Here is a 26990-nt window from a genome sequence, read left to right on the forward strand (position 1 = left end):
GTCAGGGGACGGGTGGGGGGCGGGAACGGCCCCACGGGCACCAGGCCGGACAGGTGGCACGTGGGCCAGAGCATCTCTTATCACTCTGTCAAGTTCTAGTGCAGCGGGGTGACCCCCTGCCTGGTGCCCAGCTCCCTGGGCCCCTCCCTCCCCTGGCTCAGAGTCTCTGCACCCCCTTCCCCTAGGAGGCCTGGGGGTGGGTATGGGTGGGGCGGGCCTGGGCCTGGCTGGAATGTGTGGAGCTGGAGGATGGGAGAGTGGGGGACAGGTCTCCCTCCCTGCCCCGCTGGGGGCTTCTGAGTGGCCTCATCCTCAAGCCAGCTTGAGCGTGCTGACTGGGAAGGAGGGCATGGTGACCATGGTCACAGGGTTAAGCACTGTCTGGCCCACCAGCTGAGGGTGGTGCACCACCTGAGCCCCCACGGCTGGCTTTGCCATGACTGTGGCCGGGGGCCCCAGCCCGGCTGTGCCATTCACTTGCTGGTGTGAGAGGGTGTGGGCGATGTGACTCACGGCCACCGGCTGGCTCACGGCCACGGGCTGCGGGTACAGGGGCAGCTGGGAGCCAAGGTGAGCCACATGGTTGAGGGTGGCAGGGTGCACCGCGATGTGGCTGATGGGGGGCGTGGCTGGCGCCAGCTGCACGGCGGGGCTGGGGGCCGAGGGCGCGATGTGGGCGATGTGCTTGCCCCCCGGCCCCTGGAGAACGTGGCTCACAGTCTGGATGACTGAGGCGTGGGTGGCGGCAGTGTGGGCAATGACCGTGGAGCCGCCCCCGGCCGCGGCCACAAGATGGGCTGGGGCGGGCACCAGCGTTTGGGCTGCGGCTGCTGGTGGGGGCGGAGGGGCCGGCAGAGATGTCTTCTGCTGTGGCGGGGGCTGCTGCCCAGGGAGGTGGGCAGGAGACAGGGCCACCGGCTGGGCGTGCGGGTGTGGGTGCGGAGGCAGAGGCGCGGGGGCCGTGCTGGGCGGTGGCTTCGGCAGCTCTGGGTGGGGGCGATGGCTCAGCTTATGTGGGCCCAGGCCAGCCTGGTCCTCCTCCATGTCCTCGTCTATGTTGTCCTCACCCTCTGTGGAGGGACACGCAGGGAGGGACCGGTCAGAAGGGCTGGGGAACTAGAGCCTGGAGAAGCAGATGCCCCCGGGGCTCTGGGGACGTCATGGGGCTGAGGGTGGGGGGTGACGTGGGGTGGGCGGGGCTCACCAGAAGCGGTGGAGGTGGAGGCCTGGTCGTCCTCGGGCTGGCCCGTCTGCCGGAGCACGCGATCGATCTCCAGCACGTCCATCCACTGGCTCAGCTCGTGCTTGAGCTCCGCCAGCCGCTGCTGCGTGGCAATCTTCTCCCGCGCCAGCCGCTCCATCTCATGCTCATATTCCTTCTCCTTCCTCTTCAGGGACTGGAGAACAGGGCGAGTAACGGCAGGATACCCTGAGCAGGAGCCACAGGGCCCATGGTGCCACCAACATCTCCTTCACCCACCCTCGCCTGCGCATCGGGGGCCCAGGCCTGCCGGGGGGCTGCGGGAGACTACACCTGCCTCTCGGTCCATGGCTCCACCTAAGGAGCCAGCATCTGGGACAGACTGTGGGCTCGCAAGAAGGCGCAGATTGAGGCCAGTTCCTCCCCTACCCCTACGTCGACTCTGTCCTGAGGGGCTTTGCTGCCTCATGCCCCATCCACCCTCCTGGGAGCATCTCCCTCCATTCTGCAGAGAAGGGCAGAAAGGGTAGGAGACTTCTCAGGCAGTGCCCAAGGCCTGCACTGCCATTCACACCATCCAGTCGCTATGGATGTGGATGTCACGAGCTACCCTCCATGGAACCCATTGCTCAAGGCTCCCCAGACGATCCTGCCCTTTGTCCCCTCATCATTCGTTCATCTTCTTAACTTCAACACGTTTGCAGGACGGCCAGCAGATTCTGAGACCCCTACCTCACCTCCTTGACCACCTCCATCTCCTCCTGAACAGCTGCTGACTTGCGCACATCCTCCCCACGGTGCCCACCTGCGCTGCCTTGCACACAGCTCTATTCCCACACTCCCCAGGCCCCGGGATGTGGCCTTCCTTCCCCACCTGCACCCGAGCGGCCTCAGCCACTGAGAAACAGCTCTTAGGAGGACAGCACCTCGGCCTCCATCTGAGCTGCCCTGGAGAGGCTCCTCTCCCTTTAACACTGAGGCCATCCCATCACTCAGAACACCGGAGGGAGCTCCTTGTCTGCCGCCCCATCTCCCCTTCCACGCCTCCAGGGTCACGGGCCGCCTCTCCTCTCGGGCTGACCCTCCCGGGGCATGCTCCCCCATCAGAAGGGTCTCCGGTTTCCCTTCGCCTGATGCTTATTAGCAGTTCTGGAAGGCCAGCTCCTATCCTGTTCCTCATCTCCCTTCTGCACCGTCTTTCCTTGTTCTCTGTGACCTCCTGTCTGAAACTTTATTAAACAAACACATCTTAAATCCCGCAGGCCTCCCTGTGGCCAGCTTTTCCTGGGCCCAGGCATGTCATGACCGCGGGGTCCAACAGATGACAGGGACAATCCTGTCCTCCCGAGCTTCTAGTCGCCAAGGCTTGCCAGTCCTGGCCAGGTGTAGGCCCCATGCGTCTCCCCCGTCACCACTTCAGGTCTCGTCTGCTGGAGCTCCTCCACAGCCCAGCCCCCTCTCACATCCTCCAGGTACACCAGCCTACTCTCAGGCTCGCTCATATTGGGAGTGGCACCCCGCACCACACCGCCCCCCAACCCCAAGCGTTCAGTGAGACTGTCAGCCTTAATGAGACTGACACTGGCTCATACGACCCCCTAGATATTTCCCGTTTTGTTTTTCCATCTCAACACACGCTGTCCCAGTCCAACCCTGTGAGAGGAGTACACACTGTTCTACGGTTAGCTTACAGCCCCTGACGCTGCAGGTGGCCAGGACACAGGCAAGCACCTGTGAGGACCAGAGGGTGCTAGTCCCCACCTCTACCATCTCTCTCCCCATCATCACAGGAGAATCACAGTCTCTCATGAGACTTGAGCTTCCCCTGACTCTATTTCCTTGGGGCAGTTTTGCAACAGCCTTTCCCAACTGTTCACCTGACCTCCTGGGCACACAAGTCTTCAGCTCCACACACGGACTAGGCCCAGCTTCCCCACGCTCTCTCCTGAGCCCCACGCTCCTCGCATTCCTGGCCTCACTGGTCAGAGACGCCTCAAGCTATTAGTGCCTGTGACTCGTAACCTAGACACGGCCATGCTGTGCACTGACCTGAAAGCTGGCAGCTTTATACTTTTTGCCAGTTCCAGGGCACACTCAGCCCCCTCTATCACGCTGGCTTTGAGATTAACCTGCCTCCCCGCCAACTTTTCTGCCAGAAAGCTCCCCCACTGCCCCACTCCCCCCACGCACACCCAGCTTCTCCCTGAGAGGCCAGTGGTAGACAGGCCATCGGAAGGGGCCACGACGATTACGAGGTGTGGGATGAGTCAGCTCTCAGGCCTGTCCTGAACTCTATGCACTAGCGGGGCCGGCTGACTGCTGGCTCAGAGACAATTACTCAGGAGCCAAAACTTCTCACCTAGTCCAGTTCTCCACAGGTCTAGACATCCCTGGAAAGTTTTCCCAAGGTCTAACTTTTGTTCCTATTGTTTCATTTTAAGCCCATTTCCTTTCTAAGAAGACTGGATGTGTTGCTTGGTACCTGCCTACCCCACTTCCTGTTTCTGTCCACTTCTCTGAGAACTTTCTTCAAATCCTTTACCTCCAAGGCACTATGGCTCTGGCTGGGGGCTACAGCCTTCCCAAAGCTTCCACCCTCAGCACACAACCAAACCCCTCAGTCTCCACCCACTCTGTGGGCTCTCTGGTACCCCCTTCCAACTCCCATCTCAGCACAGCAACCCTGCTGACCATGTTCAACTTCCAAAATGCATCTTGCACCCTCCTACTGGAAAAACTCTGGCACGTGCTGGGCTCTCTGCCCCACACTTATCTTGGTCACCCTGGCCTTCAGGTCCCAGCTTAAGGCCCTTTCCTCAGCAGCAACTTCCCCAACTCCCCAGAACATTGTTGTGACCCCTGTCCTGACTATGTCCTTGGAGCAGACCCCTCTGCTTGGTTATTTTATAATCTGCAGCAAGACCAAACCTAAAGACAGAGATCTGCACTTTTTCCCTTGCTCCCCACTTTTTATCTGCCCAATCACATACAGGGCTGTCCAAAAAAACCTGAATGAGTGAACAAATAAATGAAGACTTATGGAGAACCGTGTTAAGTTTCCCTGCATTTCTGCTTCCGTTGCCAGCCCCAGGACAAGTATCTTTTATGGACAGCTAGGGTCCACCTTTCTTGCCACTCAGGCCAGGCCCGTATCCCAAATCTGCTGGTTCTACTGAGTCTCTTATTTCTGATGTACTTTCAAATCCACCATCTCGCAATCAAGGCTTTCTGCCCTAAGTACTTCTATACAGGAACGCACCATTCCATCCTTCTTTCTTCTCAACAATTGCTGCTGCTGCTAAATTGCTTCAGTCGTGTCCGACTCTGAAGAACCCCATAGACGGCAGCCTACCAGGCTCCTCCGTCCATGGGATTTGCCAGGCAAGAGTACTGGAGTTGGGTGCCATTGCCTTCTCTCAACAATTGCTATTAAGTTACTATTTATAAATGGCCAATCCTCACGTCCTTACCACAAAAATACTATTACTTTTTCCCGCTTTAGTATCATCGCAGTACAAGAGGAAACCGATATTCACAGAAAATGTAGCAGAATTTAGACAGGAGTTTGCTCCCAGGCTACATGATTTCCTGTAGCTGAAGAAGTAGCAACTTAAGTGTCCAGCCTTAAGTCTCTCCAGTTCTGCAGAAACATCCCAGAAAACACCCTCCTGGAGATCCTCTGAAACTCGACGCTGGGCCCCCTCCTCCCCCCTCCTCCCCCCTCCTCCCCCCTCCTCCCCCCTCCTCCCCCCTCCTCCCCCCTCCTCCCCCCTCCTCCCCCCTCCTCCCCCCTCCTCCCCCCTCCGGCCACCAATGAAGCCCCGCCCCTCCCGGAGCACGCGCGCACCCACGCGGACCCGGCTTTGCTGCGTCACTCCCCACTGGCCGCACCCTCCCTCCGCGCCTGCAGGAGTCCCGCCCCCTGCCCAGCCCCGCCAATCCGCGGATCCGGACCCGCCCCTCCCGTGCCGGGAAGCGGCCTGGAGTTGCGCCAGCCCCTCCCCCTCGTCCGGAGGGCGGGCGGAAGGGCGCGCGTTCGCGGGAGGTCGGGAGGGAGCTGCCGGCTGGGAGTAGTCCCGAGGCTGCGCCTCCGCCCGCCTCATTCGACAAGTCAGGCTCCGGTTACCTCAGGGCTGTGACCCCGCAACCGAGGCCAGGGAGGGCTGGCCCACCGGAGCCGTGACGCCGCCCATCCCCTAAGCTTCCCTAGAGCGCCGACTGGGAGACCCCGAAGCTGCCCCCGCAGTCCGGGAGGCCTAAGTCCCTCCCACTCCTCAACGGCTACCTCCTGGCTCCGCAGCAGCCGAGCGTGGCCGCCTGCCCCACCCCCACAGCCTTCTTCCCGGCACGCGGAACCCTTGGCCGGTTTCCAGGGAAACCGAAACTCGGGCCGTCATGGCAACGGTCTTATCTGGCGGGCACCCCCCCTTCCCCGTACGGCCGAGAGAAGCCAGTGCCCAAAGGCAGGGGACACACGGCAAGGAGGGCCCCTTGAAAAGGCTTCTTTTAAATCATGGGGGAGGCAAAACGTAAGGTTTTGGGTTCGGTGACCCCCAGGACTACCCATCATCGAGAGTGCCGCATTTCCCCTTCCCCAAGGTTTAATCCCCAAAGTCGGGAGGTGGCATCTACGTGCGCTCACTTGCAAGGATCTTGATACTTTTGGGCTAAAAGTCCGGGGCGCGCAGCGGGGTGGGGCGTATTTCATGGGTTCCCCTGTGGGAGACGAGCCACGCCCAGCACCCCCCACCCCCTACGGTAGAGTCTCGGGCCGAATCCGGTTCCCGCCCAGCACTGCGGGCGCGATGGAGGCCGCCCGGCGGGGGAGGGGAGCAGAGCGCCAGCGCCGCGCTCCCTCGCGCACGCGCGCCGGTCACGCCGCCTCCACCCGGGTGGGGAGCCCCGCTGACGTCAGCCGGGCCATGTGCTCGGCGCCCGCGTGGAGGCGGGCGGGGCCGTGGGGGGAGAGGCGGGGCGTGCGGGGAGGCGGGGCGTGGAGGCAGCCTGCGCGGCAGCGGTCTCCCGCCCTTCTCTGGGCCTTGCTTCTCCCCCAAGCCTGCATACCTGAATGTACCGCAGCGCCGTCCGCAACACGCTCAAATTCGACGTCTTCTTGTCGTCCACGTTGGGGATGTTGCGCTTCAGGGTCTCAAAGCATTCCTTGAGATGGGCCCTCCTGGGGAAAGGGAGCAGGGCCGGTCAGCCAGCATCAGGGGCGGGAGGGAAGGTCCAAGGAGAGCTTGGGGACCAAGGATGGGACCTTCCGGGTAGCTGGTGGGGCGGGCTGAGTCACAAGCTCACACACACACACACACACACACCTGTTCTTCTCCAGCTTGTTGTGGACTTCTCTGGTTCCGATTCTGAAATCCAGACAGACAGGGAGCTCAGGGAGGAGGGCCCAATTAGGTGGCCTTCCCACCCCCTGCCCCCACTCTCCCCAAATGCCACAGGCTTTTTGTCCCTGACATTCTCTCCCTAGAGAAGCAGAGATGAAAACTGTTGGCCCTGTGTCCTGGTGCATACACCCTCTGGAGGGTACAGGTAGGCTCATAATTCACAACCCCTTCATATTCCACCCCACCTGTGCACCTGTGAAGGGCTCTTGGGATTGGGAGAAATAGCCAGTGGACCCTGGCCCTTACCCAGGAGGTCTAAAGGCCTGGTGATGCCATTAGACCCAACCTTGGAGGGGGTCAGAGGAGCCTGAGAACAGCAGAGGGCAATGACCATCCCCCACTCCCCAGGGTGGGGATAGTCCTGCACAGTGAGAACATACCAGATACAGGAAGGTGCGGCTCTGACAGGCTAGCTGGGAGGGCACTTTCTCTTGCACACACAGCCCCAGCTGTGGGCAGTTCTCTCCATCCCACCAGCCCCCCACTCTGCCACACCTCACTCACCCCCCAGGCCTCTTTTTCTGTTCGGTGGATTTGACTTCTTCAGCGGGTGCCAGCTTCAGGGTCCCAAGCGTGGATGGAGGTGGCTGTGGGGGAGCCAGCTGGGACTGGACTCCGGGGTGTGGAGCAATAGTCAGGATCGGGGTGGGCAGGGGCTGCAAGGGCTTGGGGCTGCCAGTGGGCGGAACGGTGGCCTTGGTGTCTGGCAGTAGAGGAGCAGGAGTGGGCACCTGTGTCCTGGTGGGAAGGGGGGCAGGCTCCTTAATGCTGAGTCCGGGGGTGCTGACCAGGGCTGGCTGGCGAGGTGCCAGGGGCAGAGGCTGGGCCGTGGGGGGTAGTGGCGGGGGTGGGGGCAGAGGCTGAGGGGAGTTGGTCACTACTGGAATAGGAATGACAGTCAGTGGGGTGGGGGTGGCCAGTGGTGGCGGGGGGGCTGGCGGAGGGGCCGGCGGTGACAGAGGCAAGGGTGGTGCCTCAGTGCGGGGCTCCTCCACCGGCATGGTGTGGGCCAGCCGGGCCAGGCTGTTGGCCTTCTTCTGCTCCTGTTCCCGCTCCCGCTCCAGGCGAAGCCTTTCCTGTTCCTCTGCACAGAGAGAACACAGCTGTCTCTCAGCAGGGCCTGCGGTCCTGGGTGCCCCAGCTCCCGCTGTCCTCCAACTGTAACCCACCCTGACCCCACACCAGGGAGCACCCATTGACACCACAAATACATACACTCATCCACACCCAGCCAGGCACCGGGCACAGCAGTGAACAAATAAAACAGACTCCTGGTCCCTGCTGTTGAGGAGCTCATAGACCAGGGGAGGAGGGGTGTAGGACAAATCACAGAATTAACAACCCAAGATGTGGGAAGAGAGAGGCTATGGAAAGAGCAGAAGCTGTCAGTGAGGGTGCCGGAGGAGGCCTGGCACACTGCAGGTTGAAGTGTTAAGCAGGTGATGGGCAGGGGCAACAAGGCTGAGGAGAGGGAGTGGTAGATGAGGTGGGGAGAGGCCAGTCCACAAATGATCTCACAGGCCACCACAGGAGAAGAGAAAGTGCAAGTCACTCAGTCGTGTCCGACTATTTGCACCCCATGGACTATACAGTCCATGGAATTCTCCAGGCCAGAATACTGGAGTAGGTAGCCTTTGCCTTCTCCAGGGGATCTTCCCAACCCCAGGGATTGAACTGAGGTCTCCTGCACTGCAGGGAGATTCTTTACCAGCTGAGCCATGAGGGAAGCCCAAGAATACTGGAGTGGGTGGCCTATCCCTTCTCCAGTGGATCTTCCCAACCCAGGAATCAAACCCGGGTCTCCTCCATTGCAGGTGGATTCTTTACCAACTAAGCTATCAAGGAAGCCCCACAGGAGAAGAGAAGAGGCAGTCAAATCCTAGATTCTGGGGCACTACCTTCTAGAGGGCAGGCATTACCTTCATTTCACAGATGAGACAGATTAGCTCTAAGAGGCAAAATGATTTGTTAAGGATCATACTGCAAATCAACACACACACACACACCCTACACCCGTGTGTCTCACAAGAGCCCCACACTGCAAGCAGGGAGGGGCCATCGCCTTCAGCACACACAGGAGACAAGACCCGGGACTCAGGATTGCCAGGCTAGGTCCCAAAGCCTGTTTCCTCAATCGAGGTCTATACCCCAAATGCTCCTGGTTCTTCTCTGCCCTTGGTTGTGCTGGAACTTATTCCACCACCACCAGCAGCAGACTAGAAAGGGAAGAGGCAAGCAGAAAGGAAAGCAGGGCTTTTTAACAGGGGTTGAACAAGGCAATGAGCTCCAACAACCCTCCACGCCTCAGTTCAGCATCTGAGGCCTGCTCAGCAGTGGGCGGAAACCAGGGCCAAGGCAGAGCCCCCCTGCATCGGGATGCCCCTCTCCATTCCCACCTTGCCCCGTCCCCTCCAAGGCCCCACCATTCCAGTTCCCTGGCTATAGGCTGGGGCCAGGGCCCTGGAGAGCCGCTGAAGCAGCCCCACCACCCCACAGGCCAGGGAGCAGGCCAGCCCTCCCCTCCTGCCCGATTCACCACACTGCTGACTAACAGAGCTGACAGCACAAGCCGGACACGCCCCAACACACCACCACCCACAAGGGGTGGGGCTGGGGGCGGCACGGCTGGCCAAGTGCCCCTGTGGAAGAGGACAGCATCACCCTCTTGACAGGTCTCTGGGCCAGGGACCCCAGAAAACATGTGGCCTTGGGGGGCCCTTTGGCCAATCAACCACTGGTGTGTGAGCCAGGCCTGCTCAGAGCCCCTCCCTCCTGCCGAGAAGAAGAGGCGCAGGAGGAAGTAGGGGGAAGTGTTCTGAGAGGGGAAGCGCTCAGTGGTTTCCCAGCAGCCAGCATTCAAGGGCTGGAGTCAGCAAGCGCAGCCTCTTCCGTGTCTCCCCTGGCCCCTCAGGAAGGGAAGCTGCCCAGCCTGCACCGGCCTACTTCTTTACAGCCACCAGCACTGGCTTCCTTTGCGGCCCTGGAGAAAACCCGCCCTCTATGCTCCCCTTTCCACACTGGGAAAGAAACCTGCTGAGTTCAGTCAAGGAGACCTTCTCAGGCCTAGCCCAGGACACCCCCAGTCCACTCCACACCTCCCCAGACCCCAAGCCCAAGACAAGGTCCTGGAGCTCGGAGCCCAACACAGCCCTACCTCCATTCCTTTGAGCCAGGACCTGGGCTTTCACTGGCCTGGGGGCAAGTGTGCCCCTCTCCAAGCAGGGCAACAGACAGGGCCTCAAGCCCCAAGGTCAGGCACTCTGGGAACCCAGAATGGAGGCAAACCTCAGATTCCCCGTATTTCCTTTCTTGTATTCCCCATGTTTTAAGGCAACTCCAAAGCTCCACTAGAAGATGGCAACCTCCTTCTCATATACCCTCTCTTCCAGTGCCAGGCAGGTGCCAGGCTCACAGGTGCCAGGAAGGGCCCAGGTGAATGGCCAAGCTCTATCACACCTGGATCAGCATGAGAAAGCTTAACTGACACTGAAGAGGGGGGCAGCCCAGGCCAGATCCAGCCCACTAAAGCCTCCTGCCTCCTCCTGGCCGGTTCTGACCCATCCCTTGCCCAGTATGGACCCTTCTCCTGTGGACTGGGAAGACGGAAACAAAGCGTGCAGAGCAAACAAGTGTCAGCAATACGGGTTTAAGCTCTTAAATGCTGCTGCACCCTTGGGCGCACCCCTCTTCTCACTCCCATACATGCACACATACACTCTGGCACCTTCCCTGGGCTCTGCCCAGAAGCTGCCCCAGAGAACTGAGCATCACCTTTCTGGGTGACCCGGGGGCCAAGGCTACAGCCCCCAATGGAAAGTACAGGCTTTGAGGTTTCCCCGAAGCCACTGTGGCCCAGCACCTCAGCCGGCACACAGCGGGGGCCAGAGGAGACCGTATCAGGGGCCTCCCAATGTCCAGGGGAGTTCTCTCCTCCTACATGTAATAGGGACATGATGCACAAGGCAGGCACAGGGTGGGACTAGCTCAGAAGAGGGTCCCATTTGAGTCAACTACTATGATTGACAGAAATGACCAGGCCTCCATGCTGGCCACCAGGATGGCCTCGCTCTCTCCCCTCCTGTACCAACATGAAGGTGCACACCCATCCTTGGACTCATCATGTGAACAGAGTAGCTGGTCTAGGTCAGAAAACGGTCACTTGAGGCTTGAAGTTGAATGGGGGCCCAGACAAGAGGATCCCTGTTCAGGGGTGCCCATCGGGTACACAGTCCCTGGAAAGCAGTTCTGGTCAGCAGGCTCCCCAGCAGCACCCCCACTTCTCTTCCATTTCTCGCCACCCCAACTTAGAGAACAAAACCTCTAGTAGGAGCAAAAAATGAATTCTAGAGATTAGGCTGCTGCAGCCAAGTCAAGCTATCTGTGCATGAGTTTTGGGAGTAAATCTGGCTTTCCAGCAGCCATCCATCCATCCCCTAAGACCTCCTGCTCCACCAACAAGAAGCCTTAACTGCCTGCCTCTAGCTCTCACCACCTGGGTGAGGGGCAGGGCGCTACAACTTCTTAGCGGAGAGCCATTCCCAGGTTCCTTCCAAGTGTTGCAGACGTCATCCTTGTGATTCTTACTCTCAGCTCTGGACTGACTTATTTCGGAAAGGGTGGTAGACGCTGACAGCGAGCGTCTCCTCCACTCCCTCACACGGCCAACCAGCCTGCGGGGTAAGTGAAGGTGAAGCGAGTGTTCTTTGGTCGATCCTGCCGCCTCTAGCACAGTGGGCGGTACACAGTGGGGACACAATGGGGACTCCTGAGCTGCACTGTGGATGGCGGTAGCAGGTGACTCAATCTCTCCAAATCTCGTGCACGCTCCTCCCCGAGCCGCGCTGGTCCCGCACGCTGGACAGTCTCGGTCGCCACCTGCACTGTCCACCCTCTGACCCTGATCTGGACCTCGAAGAAAGCGGGAGGGGCGCGTGAGCCGACGTCCTGACCCCTCAGTTCCGAAAACCCAAGCGCTCTCAGTCTCGCGTATCTCAAGTGACTCTTGACCTTGAGAGGCCGGACGAACCGACTCGGCCGGCGGACCCGCGGCTCCCCCGCCCCTGGCCCGCTGCTACTCCCCCCGCCCGCCGCGGCGGCGGTACACGCTGCAGGCGCGCGCGCGCACACAACACACACTACTACCTCCTGCATGACTCATCATTGAAGCAACAATAGGCAGAAAGGAAAGGAGGGCGAAGCACTCTCTCCACCACAATCCACCCGACCGGGGGCTGGGGAGAGGGCTGGAGGGGGCAGCAGTCCCCGGATACTGCACACACGCCGCCGATCCAGGGCTGCGACCCTCGAAGCAGTCCGGAAAACGGAGGTCTTTCCCTGGCCCCTATTTCTGCAGCACCCTTAAGCTGGGGCCACCAACAAGGGCGCGTGGAGATAAGGGCATCTGAAATCTCCGTCTCCCCGCTTCGAAAGAGCACCAAAGTTTGCCCCTTCTTGCCCGGCTCATTTCACATCGCGGTCAGGGGTGCTTGCCAGGGGGTCCTGGTGAGAACGTTTGGGGGGGTGGGGTTAGTGGGAGCATGTGAGCTCTATATATCCTGTCGCTCGGCTATTCTGAGGGTTTCCCTCGCCCCAGGAGCAAAAACGGGAGGCTGGGGCGAGAACCGACAGGTGAGCTCGGCTCCTCCCACGTAGGGCAAAGGCTCTACCAGACAGATGCCCAGCGGCCAGAGCCAGGGCCCAACCCGGCGCAAGGCCCCTCGTCAGCCCCGCCCAGGCCCCGCCCCCAGCCGAGCGCTAGGCTGCGGGGAGGGGCTGGGCCGCGCTGTCCCCAGCGGGAGTGTCCCCCGTGCACGTGGTCGGGGGCGGGGCCGGTCCACGTCACCACCCGGTGTAACCAACGGGCTTGAAACGCAGGCACACGCAACATTCCAGCCGAGAGCGGGTTTGGAACGCGTAGACACGCCACATTCCACACCGGCTAAAGTGGGGCGCAGCAAGGGGGGGCCCGGGGTCTGCCCCCGGCGACCTGCCGGCCGTCTCGCAGATGTCCAATCAGCCCGGCTCTCACCCAAACCCCTGTCGCGGGACCCAGCCCAGCTTTAGGAGGCGGGGTCAGGCGGGGCTGGCCAGGATCATAAGACACGCGATGTCATTTCATTCTGCAAAGGCCGCCTCCGCCCCAAGCGGCGCGTAGATCTGCCGGGAGCGCCCCCCCGCACCCTCCCCACAGGGCCAGGGAAGCCGGGGAGCTGCTCCGCGTAGAGTAATTCCACCCCCCACTCCGTTACACACACGCCCACTCGTGTGCACGAGACACTCGCCCGTGTACACGTCCGTCCATCCGCTCTCATCGAGGTTCACATCACACAACCCCGTGCATACACGCACACACGCGCTGGTCTACCACCCCACGCAACACCATTCTTCACCCCACCCCCCGGCTCGCACATATTCATCCCTACCGAGGGCACAGCTGACCCACACAGCAAAAGAGACCCCCATGAAAGGTGCACGAGAGGTGGTAGGCAGTTGGGGTGGCGCCTACAGGAGCCGGGTCCCTCGCTGCATGTTAATGAATTCATTAATTAATTTCACTGCCCACAACACTCCTCCCCGGGCGGCGGCTCTTGCGCGGATCTTTGCACTGCCCGGCTTCGCGGGCGGCCCGGGAGCGGGTACCGCGCGCGGTTTCGCGTAGGCTCGGGTACCGGGGTCGCTCGCCTCCCCTTCCCTGGTGCCCCAGGGGCCCAGCCCGGCCGCTCACCACGTGCTCTCTGTTGTTGCTGTGCTTGCCATTCCAGGAAGCGGGCCGCCTCCAGTAGCGTCTCTATGCTCATCGCGCCGAGAGCTGCCGGGGGCGCGCCGGGGCCGAGACTGCAGCCCGCGAGCCGGGCACAGGTCAGGCTGGCGGGCGGGCAGGAGGGAGGGATCACCTCCGGGGGGCGACAGGACTGGGCGGCGCAGCGCACTCCGCAGGGAAGAACGGGGGAGCACAGGAAGAAAAATCAATGTCTCCCCAGATATTTGCAAAATGTAACTTGCAAATTTTTAGAAATCTGATGCAAAAAAAAAAAAAGGCGGCACTGCCTCCCTCCTTCCCCTCCCTCTCCTCCTCCCTTCTGATGCCTCCCGCCCCGCGGCCCCCAGGAGTCCCGCCGACAAGAAAAGGCTTTGCAACAAGATGGCGAGGAGGCACAGACACACACAACAAGGGAAGGAGCCGCGCTGCCCCCGGCCGCCGCCCCCGCTACTACACCGGGGCCGCAGCCAAAGCCCGGACCGGAGCCCCCTCCCGTAGGGCCCTGGCGTCTCAAGAAGGGAGGGGCGGGGCCCCGGGCGGCCTGGCCCCGCCCACCCGAGACAGCGCGCGCACACGTGGCCTGGGTGGGGGTGGGAGAAGCTCCAGCCGGGTTCGCGCCCTGCATTTCCGCTCTCCCGCCCCGCCTCGCCCCGCCCCGATTGCAAGCCACAAGTTGAGCAACGGCTGCGTGTTTGGGTCATTCACAACGAAATTTGTCCTGCTGGAGGTAAAAAAGGGTGAAAAATTCAGGACTTAAGTTTAGCTCAAATAAGAATATTCCAGGTCAGGGAAACCTAGGTTGGTAAAGACTGGCCTGACCCCTGGGTCTCCGCTTTCTACCTACACGTGACCTAATTCCTGCAACCACCAGGCTGTCGCAATTCCCCCGGGATCCGCCCCTGGGCGGAGCTGACGGCTGGAGGCTGCCAGAGAACCCGGGAAGGGAGCGGAGTGAAAATCCGATTCCGCGTTTTGTCTCCGTTCCTCCCCCCGCAGTGCGTTCGCATCCTATTAGGCGACGTCACCGGGCCGCGGGCCAATGGGCGGGCAGGACAACACGGCATGGAGCAGCTCCACATGGACACCCCGCGCCGCCAGCCCTGTGTTTAAAGGGCCAGTGTCTAGCAGGGTCACATTCGCGGGTGCGGATGGGGCCACTGTGTGAAGCGTGGGACGCTGAGAGGGAAATTCTACAGTTGTGCCCTACCTGCTGTTTACTTTTCACCACCCTCCTCTTAAAACTGAGTCTCTTTCCTTCCTACCCCTAGACTCCCATCTTCTTCCACGCGCATCTGATGCGGGTGGAGAGTCCGACTGTGTCTCCCCAGAGGCCGCCCTTTGCTCTGGGGCCGGGCTCAGGGCGGTTACGACTTAGGCGTCCACAGCCCAGACCAAGGGGGTGTGGCGCAAATCGGGAACAACAACGTGGAGGGCGGAAGCACGGCCCTCGCAATGGCTGGACTACTGAGGCCGCGGGGCGGGGCCACTCCGCCAAGCCACAACCGCGCTCGCCGCTAGGGCGGGACCCGGGCTGGCACTCCCAACGGTGGCTTCTTGTGTTAGAGTTTGGGGCCGCCTGGGGTTACAGTTAACAAATTAGACCTTTGAGGTCAGCCCAGGTGGCTCAGTGGTAAACCCACCTGCCAATGCAGGAGACCCGAGTTGAATCCCTGGGTTGGGAAAGATTCCCTGGAGAAGGGATTGGCAACCGTCTTCAGTATTGTCTGGGAAATCCCACTGACCGAAGAGCCTGGTGGGCTACATTTCACTGGGTCGCACAAAGAGTCGGAGATGACTTAACCACTAAACAACAAAATACTCCAATTCTCTCACTTTGCAGTTAAGCAAACTGAGGTCCAGAGATGAGAAAGTACTTGTCTAAGGCCACTCAGTAGTCCAGTTGCTCCTTGCCGGGTAGGAGCATTTATCCCCAGACCGCACAGGTAACTCTTCTAAACACAGTTCTGGGTCAGGGCCCCCAGTTAGAAAACAGTGGTGGAGGAGTATCAAACTGCTCACGTGGGAAAGGGAAGTCTGACCACTTAACACTGCTAGACACATATAAAGCTGGTACAGATGATGCTTGCTGGCTTCGTGCCTTTCCTTTGAGGGCATAATGCATCCCAGGGAAAGAAAGCCTGCACAGACTCTGGAAATTGAGAACCTAGTGAACAGGAGGAAAGGGGTTGTTTGCCCCACCAGTTTACAGAGGGCTCTTATCTTTCCACAGTTACTCCCCCAGCATCTGTAGCTGAGCAGAGAGAGGCCATTACATACAAGTGACTGGGTGACACTGGCTTTATTTATGATGAAGTTGAAAAGCAACAGGGGATCAGGGCATTAAAGAACAGTCAAGTTCGTCTTTGCAGGATGAATGCTTCTTTCCTTAGAAGGCTTGATCAGTGAACATTGCTTCTTTTAAGGTATCTGCCACCTAAGACTGTGTGTGTGTGTGTGTGTGTGTGTGTCTGCACACACATGCATGCTCAGTTGCTTCAGTCGTATCTGACTCTTTGCGACCCCAAGGACGCAGTAGCCTGCCAGTCTCCTCTATCCATGATTCTCCAGGCAATACTGGAGTAGTTGCCATGCCCTCCAGGGGATCTTCCCGACCCAGGGGTCGAACCCAAATCTCCAGTATTGCAGGCTGATTCTTCACCCACTGGGGGGATATATTATACGTGTGTGTATATATATATATATATATATATATATATATACATATATGGACATATAAATATATGTGTGTATATATCGATATATATATATAGGCTTCCCAGGTGGCTCAGTTCTGGCCTAGAGAATCCCATGGACAGAGAAGCCTGGCAGGCTACAGTCCAGGAGAGCGCAGTCAGACACAACTGAAGCAACTTAGCACGGACACACATATACGTATACATGAAATAGTCTAATATACATCTAAGTGACTTGAGATAATGTTGTTCACCAAGTTCTCATTTTGTTAGGGGCTAGCACTGTACCATTCTGCCCAGTGGCCCGGGATGTTCAGAGAACTACCTCCAACTGTACCCTTCTGCCTTCAAGTGGTCATGACATTCTTACAGCCCTGAAGTCTCTTCTGGCAGCTGAAGTCCAATTCTTCTGACTCATCAGGGACCCAGCTCTGTCACATCACAAAGGCAACCCTCTGAAAAGTAGTGTTCTGAAGACAGATTTGCCTTCAGGGGTGGGGAAGCAGGAAGTAAAAGTGGGGTGAACAAAGAATTCAAATACCAACCTCTCCCTTGTCCCCAATAACCCATCTGGTCCAGAGATTAGTGGAGATGCTCACTGTTTAAAACAAACAGCCTTCCTGGCTTCACATGATCATCTGTTTATTTGGGTCATGTGGGGACAGCAGCCAGGGGATGTTAGGCAAAAGCAAAGGTTTAGAAAGGAGGCTTTTCCTGGGCTTGTTGCTGCTTGCAGGAGCCTGAAAACGGCCAGACAGGGTTTCTCATCAACCAAGGTTACTCTAGTTGGGGAATGGACAGTGGGGGTGAGAGATCCCATTTAGGTAGTAAGGGGGAGGGTAAAAGGAGAGGAATGGATAGGGCTGTTTAATGTTTTAGCCCAACTTTCTGTTGCAAGAGGGTGGAACTCAGGTAGAAGCTGGCCATTGTTGTATTCGTTCAGGGGAAAGTCTTTTTGATGTTTCAGCAGAAAGGTTAGCATGTTTTGGGTGTAAGCCAAAGCCCAGCCATTTCCAAAAAGTTGTTCCTAAATGGCTTCCAGTGCTTAGTATCTTTGGGGCAGGAGGAAACCTGGCCCATCCGTCACTGTGTAATTCTCATGAGAGGATTTCTGTTTCTACTCTTCCTCCTGAAGTCTTTTGCACCCCAGTGCCCAGTTTGGCCCCCTTGATTTTTCTCTTTTGGCCAGGCTGCTCAGCTTGCGGGATCTTAAGTTCCTCAACCAGGGATCAAAGCTGGGTCCATGACAGTGAAAGCGCCAGTCCTTACCACTGACATGCATGCATGCTAAGTCACTTCAGTCGTGTCTGACTGTGCAACCCCATGGACTGTAGCCCGCCAGGCTCCTCTGTTCACGGGATGGATTCTCCTGGCAAGAATACTGGAGTGGAGTGCCATGTCCGCTCCCAGAGGATCTTTCCGACCCAGGAACTGAACCTGTGTCTCATGTCTCTTGCATTGGCAGTAGATTCTTTACCACTAGCACCACCTGGGAAGCCCCCTTACCACTGGACCACCAGGGAATTCCCAACCCCTTCAATTTTTTAGTATGTGGAGCTATGACATTCCTTAATGAGACAATCTCCCATCGCCCCACCATTCATCCCAACAAAGCTCTACATATATACACAAATCTAAGATATAGATTTGATATAGATACACACATATCTAAGAACTATGAAGATCAGTTCTCTGATCCTACAAAGCAGAAAAGTATTAAGATAGGGGAAAAGGTGTGAAGCCAAAGTACAAATATACCAGTTCCCAAGTCGCATATGCCCTAACCCTTCAGGCCTGACTTCTCAAACTATGCATGTTGTCTTAGGAGAGCTTTTCACCTACTACAGTTAAGACAAGAGCAAATGGAGAAAATCAGCTGTGCAATGAAGAGGGAAAGACAGGAGACTAAGTACACTCAGGGACACACTGCAAGATGTTCACAGATCGTGTGTGTCAAACATGTGCCAGACACTGGGCTCTCCTTGTAGCCAAGGCCAGGGGACCTTTGGTAAGCCAGAGTGGGATAAAAGGTCAGAGTTGAACTCAACCCCACAGTGATACATGGAAAAAGTAAAGCTTTGCTCTTTCCCACCATGCTGGATGTAGCACAAGAAATCCTAGGACCATAAAAGCATCTGTGAGGGTACTGATCTACCTATTTTAGAAAGTTAGGTTCCCAGATAATTATATTTTTTAAATAAGTCAATTAATTGGATTTAAGGCTGGGTTAGCAAACTGAACCTGATACCTGATGAGATCAGTCTGAATGATGATGAGCAGGATTCCAAATTACCTTCTTAGAGGTGTATCCTATAGGGCATGCATTCAGTTGCAGTAAAGTGGGCTCCCCAGAGCTGGAAGTTTTCACCTAAGTCCTCATCTGCCTTCCTCTATTCCTGGTGAGCTGTCAAAAGACCTCTCCTAAACCTAAGAAACAGACACAGTCAAGTTTAACCTTCCCATTCACTGACTTCCTCTTCATTGGCTCACATGATGTTAGAGCTAGGAGACTTGTGATCACCTAAATCAATCTCCCAAGTGGTATTTTATCCAAGGTCACAATGCTGCTTAGTGTCAGCTGGGGTGAGGAGTGGTGTGGTTCTCTATGTGGGACAGCCCAGCATAGGGAAGAGGGTCCGAAAACTTCCCAGCAATAGCTGATGATGGGGAGCTGGCTGAAGACAGAATCATTGATTTTGCTTAGCAGGTGAGTGAGAAGGCAAGGAGAGAATTAAACTTAGGATCCAAGGGCTCAGATGACCTCTGGGGACGCTGTAACTGCCTCGGGCTGCTCTGAGGAATGAAGAGCTAGCCTGGGTTGACAGCCATTCCTCGCTGGTGCTGTCTGGCCTGAAAAGGTGACTGGGGGAAAGGGGCAGATTTTTATCCAGACAGACGCCCTGGGTGTGGACACTGAGTAATAAGGAAAGAAATGCAGTTCACAAGCAAATAGGGAGGAGCCACACACACTAAGCTTTTCTGAGAAACCAAAGTGGCTGGCAAGCAAGCTATGCAGCTAGAGAGATGGGGGCTGTGAATGACTAGGAAAGGAGGAAACTGATCAGAGTGGAAAGACAGATGGGAAAGGTCGAGGACTTTGGTTACTCCTTTGAAGCAAGAAAAAAAGAGGCAGCTTCATGAGAGTATGTTAATTCAGATCATGGGAGTGAGACTGGGCAAAGTTAGTAAAGACAGGCGGAGTTTTTGCCATGTGAGTCAAGAGCCAGCTGGACCCAAAGGCTCCTCCCAGGGCAGAGGGGCTGGAATGCAATCAGCGCCCCACACAAAGGACTCTAGGTCTAGGTCTCAGCCAATCCCAGCTCATAGATAAACGCAAGGCTGCAGATCAAGTCTTTAAAACCCAAGGTATCAGCTGCCTGCACTAGTGGCTGGTGCCCCTCAAGCCAGAAGAGGGTGTGAGGCCTGCAGCAGTGGCCTCTTACTGGCTGGACCACCCTGATCCAGGGTGCAGCTCCATGCCCACCATAGGATTTCTTACCAAGTGCCCAGGGCCCATCAGGAGAGTCTACATGGGGCAGTGCTGGGGACACCCTACACTGTCCAGGAGCCATGTTCCAGCCAGTGACTCCTCCCACTTTGAGGCTGGAGGCTGGGATGGGACAGACTCAACCTGTTCCCCAGCCCCCAGCCGCTTGAGTCCGGGTTCCCATCAGACACCTCACAGGGCAGGCAGGGCTAGAGCTCACCAGCCATCTCTCAGAAGAGTTACTCTGTGGTAACTCTAAACCGTTCACTAAACACAGTTAGGTCCTTAAAACTTCCACCACACACCAACATAAAAGCAAAATGTCAAAGGAGCCAAAATAAAATACAGGCAAACATTTTTTGGCTCCAAGGGTGGTGAAAGAGGTATCTACCCATAAAGGCAGAGAGAATATGAAAGGAACAGTTTGACACACTTGATTATCTAAACTTTTCTAAAAGCTCCTTGACTGTAAAAACAAAACCACCATAAACAAAAGGAAAAGGTAAATGACAAAACGGAGGAAGATGCTGGCAAGCTGTGCCTCCTTAATGTCAGTAACAAAATGAACACCTGGGTAGAGAAGAGAACAGGACGTGATTTAAGATTCATGAAACACAAACTACATGAACGTAAATACATACAGGAAGACGTTTGGCCTTGCAAATACCATAATAAAACATGAAAATATTCCTGCCGCAGTTGATACAGGATTTTTAAAAATTAGCCTTCTGGTGCTACCAAATGTGTGGCAAAGACAAGAAATGGTAAAGGAGAACAGCTTTTTCAGTGAGCAAATTGGTAATATACGGAAAAGCCGTTAAAAGCACATTCTCTCTTCTGCTTCACTAATTCTTACACAAATTTATCCTAAAGCAGGAAGAAAACACACAAACATTTCTGTACAAAGATATTCACTAAAGCATTATGTACAAAAGTGAAAACCAGAAAATCTCGATTTCCAATAAGGAACAACTGGTTTCATGAAGTGCCGCTCACAATACAGCATGTGAAGAAAACAGGATATAAACCAAAATATTACTGGTGCTTGTCTTCGGGCAGTGCAACCTCTGGTAACTTTTATTTTCACAAGTTTTATGACACACAGGTTAATTTTATAACCAGAAAAAATTTATCACAACATATTGCTGAATGAAAACATTTATAAAACAGTAACACAGACCGTTGATTCTACATTTGCTGCTTAAAAATATATATGTATATAAAAATACTAAGATAACAAAATGTAAAATTCCATTTGAGTAATGAATTGTAAACTTTTATTCCTTCTTTTCTAAATATCTTCTAATGAAAACATTGCTTTTGTAAAATGAAATTATGTTAAAGGGGGAAAGTTCTGGCATGCTTGACCAGCAAGAGCCTCACACGAGTCTTGACCTCAACTCACTTGACCTGGGGTGCTGGGTCTACTTCCCATCCTAGTTTTCCTTCCTGTTTCTTCACTCCTCTCCCCAACCCCTCCCCAACCTGCTGTTCCTGCTGCTTAATTCTGAAACCCCCCAGAAACGGTTCAGGCTACCCTCACAGTCCAGGTGAGAGACGCAGAAGGCCACTAAGGTGGTGGCACCAGGGTTGGAAGAAGAGGCTGGGCTGGAATTGGGAGGATCTTTCTCAGGTGGAAGATTTTTAGACCCTAGTGGTGAAGGAGAGGGAGGAGCAGAGATTTCTATTCTGGACAGCGGGCTGAATGTGGTGGAGAGTACGGGAGACACAGGTGCAGATCAGTTGAGTTAGCACAGCCATGGTCCTGGGGGTGATGTCCAGTAGGAGGTGAGGCATGTGGAGGGTGAAAGTTCAGGAAAGGCCTAGATTTGTGTGTGAAGAATGCAGGAGCGAGCAGTATAAAGACAGAGTGGATAAGGTTGGCCACGAGTGAAAGAAAAGCACAAACCAGGCCCATGGCTACTGGAATCTTCGGGATTCTCCCTGTTAAGAGGTGAGAACTCTTTAAGAGGTGGGAGGCAGCAACCAGACTTCAGTGGCTGAAATAAATGAGTTAGGAGAGTGGAGGCAGCAAATATTTAGGTAACTTCTAGCAGCTGGTGGTAGGAGAGGCCACAGACTGATGGTCGACCAGGTTTCTGTAGAATACTGAATTTGTTGTAAAGATTTACCGTCAAGTAAACTTCTTATAGCTCCTCTCGGCCGCGCTTAGTGAGCCGGCTCGCAGCCGCCTGCGCCAGACTTCAGCAATACGTGAACCGTGAACTCCCTGATGTTCAAGCTGGTTTTAGAAAAGGCAGAGGAACCAGAGATCAAATTGCCAACATCTGCTGGATCATGGAAAAAGCAAGAGAGTTCCAGAAGAACATCTATTTCTGCTTTATTGACTATGCCAAAGCCTTTGACTGTGTGGATCACAATAAACTGTGGAAAATTCTGAAAGAGATGGGAATACCAGACCACCTGACCTGCCTCTTGAGAAATCTGTATGCAGGTCAGGAAGCAACAGTTAGAACTGGACATGGAACGACAGACTGGTTCCAAATAGGAAAAGGAGTACGTCAAGGCTGTATATTGTCACCCTGCTTATTTAACTTATATGCAGAGTACATCATGAGAAACGCTGGACTGGAAGAAACACAAGCTGGAATCAAGATTGCCAGGAGAAATATCAATAACTTCAGATATGCAGATGACACCACCCTTATGGCAGAAAGTGAAGAGGAGCTAAAAAGCCTCTTGATGAAAGTGAAACGGGAGAGTGAAAAAGTTGGCTTAAAACTCAACATTCAGAAAACGAAGATCATGGCATCTGGTCCCATCACTTCATGGGAAATAGATGGGGAAACAGTGGAAACAGTGTCAGACTTTATTTTTTTGGGCTCCAAAATCACTGCAGATGGTGATTGCAGCCATGAAATTAAAAGACGCTTACTCCTTGGAAGAAAAGTTATGACCAACCTAGATAGCATATTCAAAAGCAGAGACATTACTTTGCCGACTATGGTTTTTCCTGTGGTCATGTATGGATTTGAGAGCTGGACTGTGAAGAAGGCTGAGTGCCAAAGAATTGATGCTTTTGAACTGTGGTGTTAGAGAAAACTCTTGAGAGTCCCTTGGACTGCAAGGAGATCCAACCAGTCCACTCTGAAGGAGATCAACCCTGGGATTTCTTTGGAAGGAATGATGCTAAAGCTGAAGCTCCAGTACTTTGGACACCTCATGCGAAGAGCTGACTCACTAGAAAAGACTCTGATGCTGGGAGGGATTGGGGGCAGGAGAAGGGGACGACCCAGGATGAGATGGCTGGATGGCATCATGGACTCGATGGACGTGAGTCTGAGTGAACTCCAGGAGATGGTGATGGACAGGGAGGCCTGGCATGCTGTGATTCATGGGGTCGCAAAAAGTCGGACATGACTGAGCGACTGAACTGAAGCTTCTCGTAAGTCTGGATTTCCGGCTTTCCTCAAGAAATAAGACCCAGCATCACTGGGTGGCTACTTCTGCTCGGCAGTAACCAGCAGGCATCAAACACAAGTTACTTGAGAGCAGCAGTGCCCCACCAGTGGGAGTGGGAGCTCCAGCCCTTCTTGTCTGGCCCCTGGGGTAGAAGATGAGGAAATACTTCCCTTTGTGAATGAAAGTGTCCATTAATAAAACAGAGGCCAGCGTTTGCTCCAGAAGCCCCACATCTGCCCCTCTGAAGGCAAACCCTGGGACAAAGAGACTTCAATTAGGGATCCTGACCAGACTGGGAATGCCCACTTCCCAGCAAGAGACGTGGAGCTACTGGCATCACACACATGGGGGGGCAGGTTACCCACTGTCCCAGGCTCAGCAGTGCTCGCAGGGCAGCTTCCCCTGGGGGCAGGCTGGCTGCTGGAGCTGGCCAAGGCTCCCGCAGCTGGGAATTTCTTGGCTCCGTTTCCTCCACTCTCAGCCACACTCCTTGAATTCCCACCAGATGGCAGGCAGCCTTTCCTTTTCTCCAGAGTCACACGGTCCATTCCCTTACCTGGGGAAGACGACTTGCTATTTTTTACGATGACTGTTACCCTTCTGTAGCAAGATCTGAAAGTCTATCAGTTTTGCTTTCTGTAAGTGAAATATTTGATGCTGCCTAACATTTAAAAAAAAAAAATCCTTCTTCCCCTTATTATATAATTATGCGTTGTCAAAGAGTCATTAGCTAATTATCAGTTATTTTACATTGATTCCGATCCAAAGTGTGCTTGCACTAGACTGTGGCTTCACTATCGACTTAATTATCTGTACTACTGCCAAATACAAAATTCTATAAAGACTTGGTAGTGTAAGTTAAGAACTAATTATAAGCAATTTCATTTTATTAAAGCTTGCTCACTGATCAAAGGCTGGAAAATAATATGACCTTCAAATGCTCAATGGCAGAGTTGGTTAAGACTTGATTTTCTCTTCCCTGTGTCGTATCATCCAAGCTTCCTTCCCTAAAGATGGGTCCACAGAGCCCAGGAGTCCGCTTCCATCCTAAGTGCAGCACTGGTGAGGAATAGAGATTGGTATGAAACCCGTCTCCTATCTCTGGACCTGAGGTCAAGTCCCTGTAAACAACCTTAGGGCAAGTCATTTAAGGCATTTCTGAGCTGCCACTTCTTTACAAAGCACACAGGGACTCCACGCCTCTTTGCGGGGTTAAGTCAGACAACTGACATAGAGGACTGATAATCAGTATTGGTTGCCCGTTTATCCTCCCACTACACAGAAGTCTGGATTTCTGCTCTCGGTCCGAGTGGCAGTCTATACTTGCACTGACACACTTGAGGTCTTGGCTTTTTCACCTGAGTCCCTTGATAGATGTTCTGACCAGAAAGTGAAAACTCAACAGAGACTCAGAAGCAATGAGCCTACCCCTTGTTTATGGACTCTTCCAAGGGGCTTTAGTATTCCTCTCACTTAACTGCTGTTATGACTCTTGGAAGTGAGAATCCAGCACCTTTTGCATGACGAAGTCAAGCCTCAGTGAGAATGACTGACCCTGTAAGTGGAACTGGAATGTAGACTCGGGTCTGATGAACTGTGAAGTCTGTGACCTTCTCTGTTTTCCAGGCCCCTGCACTTTCCGGCCCACTCCGCGTTATCTCAGTTCCCTGGCTCCTAATCAGCACCTGTGATCCCCCGCTTCCCTGAAGACAGCCTGGAGTCCCCAAAGGTTCTGCCAGGCTGAGAGAGGAGCAGAGAAAAGGCTGCACCTCAGAGACCATTCAGAGGTGCACGGCCTTCAGTCACAACATGGTCCCCTGGAGTAAAAGCAAAGCCTCCAAAAGGCAGCATTAGCAGTTCCAACCAGCAATTAAAAAAATAAACTGCTGTTTTAGTCATTTGGGTGAGTCACAGCCGAGGATCTGAATGTCTTTGCAGAGCAGAGCAGGAACCCTCTGGTATGTGTGTGAGGTCCCACTGCTTGCAGGGTGAGCCCCCCGCAGCCTTCCTTAATACGGTGCTGGCACAAGCACCAAGAGGTTTGTACCCAGAAGCATGAGATGGTTCAAGACCATCAATGCCCTGCTCCAGGAGGCAGAGGCCAATCCATCCTCACTAGTAAGCCTCCTCTGGGTTTTTATTGGGCTTAATGCCCATTCAGCAAACTGATTCTCCTGAGTGCCAACTTCTCCAAGAGTTGTGGCTGTGAAAGTGTTGCACCTTTGAGACTTCCCTTCTGTTAGAGCACTCCTTAGGAATGCTGAAAGCAGCTTCTTTCTTAACGCTCTATTATTCTTCCTGGGACACAAATAGTAGTTTTGGATAACTTACTATGTAAAATCATGAAACGTCCCCCTCCAGCACCAACTAGAGACCAATAACAAGTTGATCCAAAGGACTAACACAGCCTGGGTCTATTTTAGAGTAGTAAGACAGGTGGAAAGAAAAAAAATTTTTAAATCATCTGGGACCATAAAGAAACATAAAAAGGTTGAAAACTTATGCCCAGACCACAGGGTGGTGAGTTTTTCCTTCTTTCTTTCATCGCTCTAAGTTTTTTAACGTAAAAACGTACTTGCTTACAAAAAAATATTTATCTGAGTAGTGACTGGCTATTTCAGGAAAATACCAAGGACACAATTTTATCCACGCCCACCGTGAAGCTGATTAAAAAAAAAAAAATAGCCACATACGCCCTCGTGTGGCCGCAGCGGAGAACACCTGGATTTAAGAAAGAAGGAGGGGCTTCTTTTAGGAGGCCTAGAATTTTCTAAAGGCCTTTGCATCTTTTCCATCCCTTGCAATTTTACTACACGTCAGAGCTTAGACGCTGGTGTACTCATATGGTAAGCTTTGACAGGTTTCATGTTTTTAAAAATACATACTAAAATTATAAGTATAGATCACCCACACACTCCCTTAAGACTAGCTGAAACTCCACCAGAGAGACACAGACCCTGTGAGGACAAGCAGTGATGCTCTGGTGTGTGAACAGCTGGGCAAGGATGCGGGGTGAAGGAACCCACTGCTGGAAGCAAAACAGATTCCAAAGAACAAAAGCAGCTTATTTCCCTCCTTGGAAAACAAGTCCTGCTTCTGTTCCCACTTTGGTTATCAAGAGATCAGACGCCCAGGCCAGGGACCAGAACAGAATTTAAGATAATACCACAAAGACTGAATTTCATACCAATCCATCAACATGAACTTGACCTCCAGACACTTAGGCAGTTATCACTCAACATTATGACACACAGGTCAGTAATCTATTTCTTTAAAAAAGAAAAAAAAATTCATCTTCCCCTTTTATCAGAGGTATAGGCTACCCCATATCACACAATTACAAAGTATATGTGTAAGTGAAAGGATTTTTAAATGTCTTTTAAAAATGTTTCAATGTTCTCTCATTAGATAGAAATAAACTATTCTTCTCAGAGAAGGAACTGAAGACACACCAATGCAAAAACGGCACTCACAGTTTCAGCAGTGGAAGGCTCTCTCGCCACATGCTTCTTAAATTCTAAGAGCATTAGCTTAAACTATAGAACATCTTCGACTGCACCAAGCCTCAAACCTGGGGCACCAAACATACACAGACATAAGACACCTCTTATGTGCTTCCAGGTCCACAGAGGATTCTCTGGGAATCTCTTTTAAGTACTAGACTTAACAAAGGCTAATACTGTGGCTGAAATACATCGTGAACAAGTGAGGAGGATAAATAATACACTCCTGTGACAACACGGAGGAAAAAAGCATAAAGTGAATATACAGAATGAACACAACCAAAGTTGAACCCCACACACTCACACACGCCATCTATAGAGAGAGATTAGTGACTGGAAGAAAACACTGAAATACCAACAGTGGCTATGCTCCCGATGGCTGAGACAAGGGGTGACTGAAGCTGTTTCCTCCGTTCACCTTTCCAAATCCTTAATGAGCACGTACTACTCCTTTACAGTGAAACAAACACACAGTGACGGCTTTACCGAGTGAAGAGTTGTTACCTACCTCACTTATCCTAAAA

General features: G+C 54.1%; 1 protein-coding gene across 1 annotated transcript; it reads right to left on the reverse strand.

Annotated features, from left to right (window-relative positions):
• Window positions 1–223: 223 nt before the first annotated feature.
• On the reverse strand, window positions 224–13413 carry MNT (MAX network transcriptional repressor). Its single transcript, XM_068978903.1, has 6 exons — window positions 13325–13413; window positions 7105–7684; window positions 6523–6564; window positions 6266–6377; window positions 1205–1397; window positions 224–1070 (listed from the first exon to the last, which is right to left on the reverse strand). The coding sequence occupies exons 1-6, from the start codon at window positions 13395–13397 to the stop codon at window positions 313–315; spliced, it is 1758 nt and encodes a 585-aa protein (XP_068835004.1). The 5' UTR covers window positions 13398–13413; the 3' UTR covers window positions 224–312.
• Window positions 13414–26990: the final 13577 nt, after the last annotated feature.

This window comes from Capricornis sumatraensis, chromosome 8, assembly GCF_032405125.1.
Source record: "Capricornis sumatraensis isolate serow.1 chromosome 8, serow.2, whole genome shotgun sequence".
NCBI lineage: Eukaryota > Metazoa > Chordata > Mammalia > Artiodactyla > Bovidae > Capricornis > Capricornis sumatraensis.

Coding starts and splice junctions, on each gene's coding strand:
- MNT (XM_068978903.1), bottom strand. CDS start 13,397: ATGAGCATAGAGACGCTACTGGAGGCGGCCCGCTTCCTGGAATGGCAA. Junction 7,685..13,324: donor GCAACAACAGAGAGCACGTG/GTGAGCGGCCGG, acceptor CTCTCTGTGCAG/AGGAACAGGAAAGGCTTCGC. Junction 6,565..7,104: donor CAGAAAAAGAGGCCTGGGGG/GTGAGTGAGGTG, acceptor TCTGGATTTCAG/AATCGGAACCAGAGAAGTCC.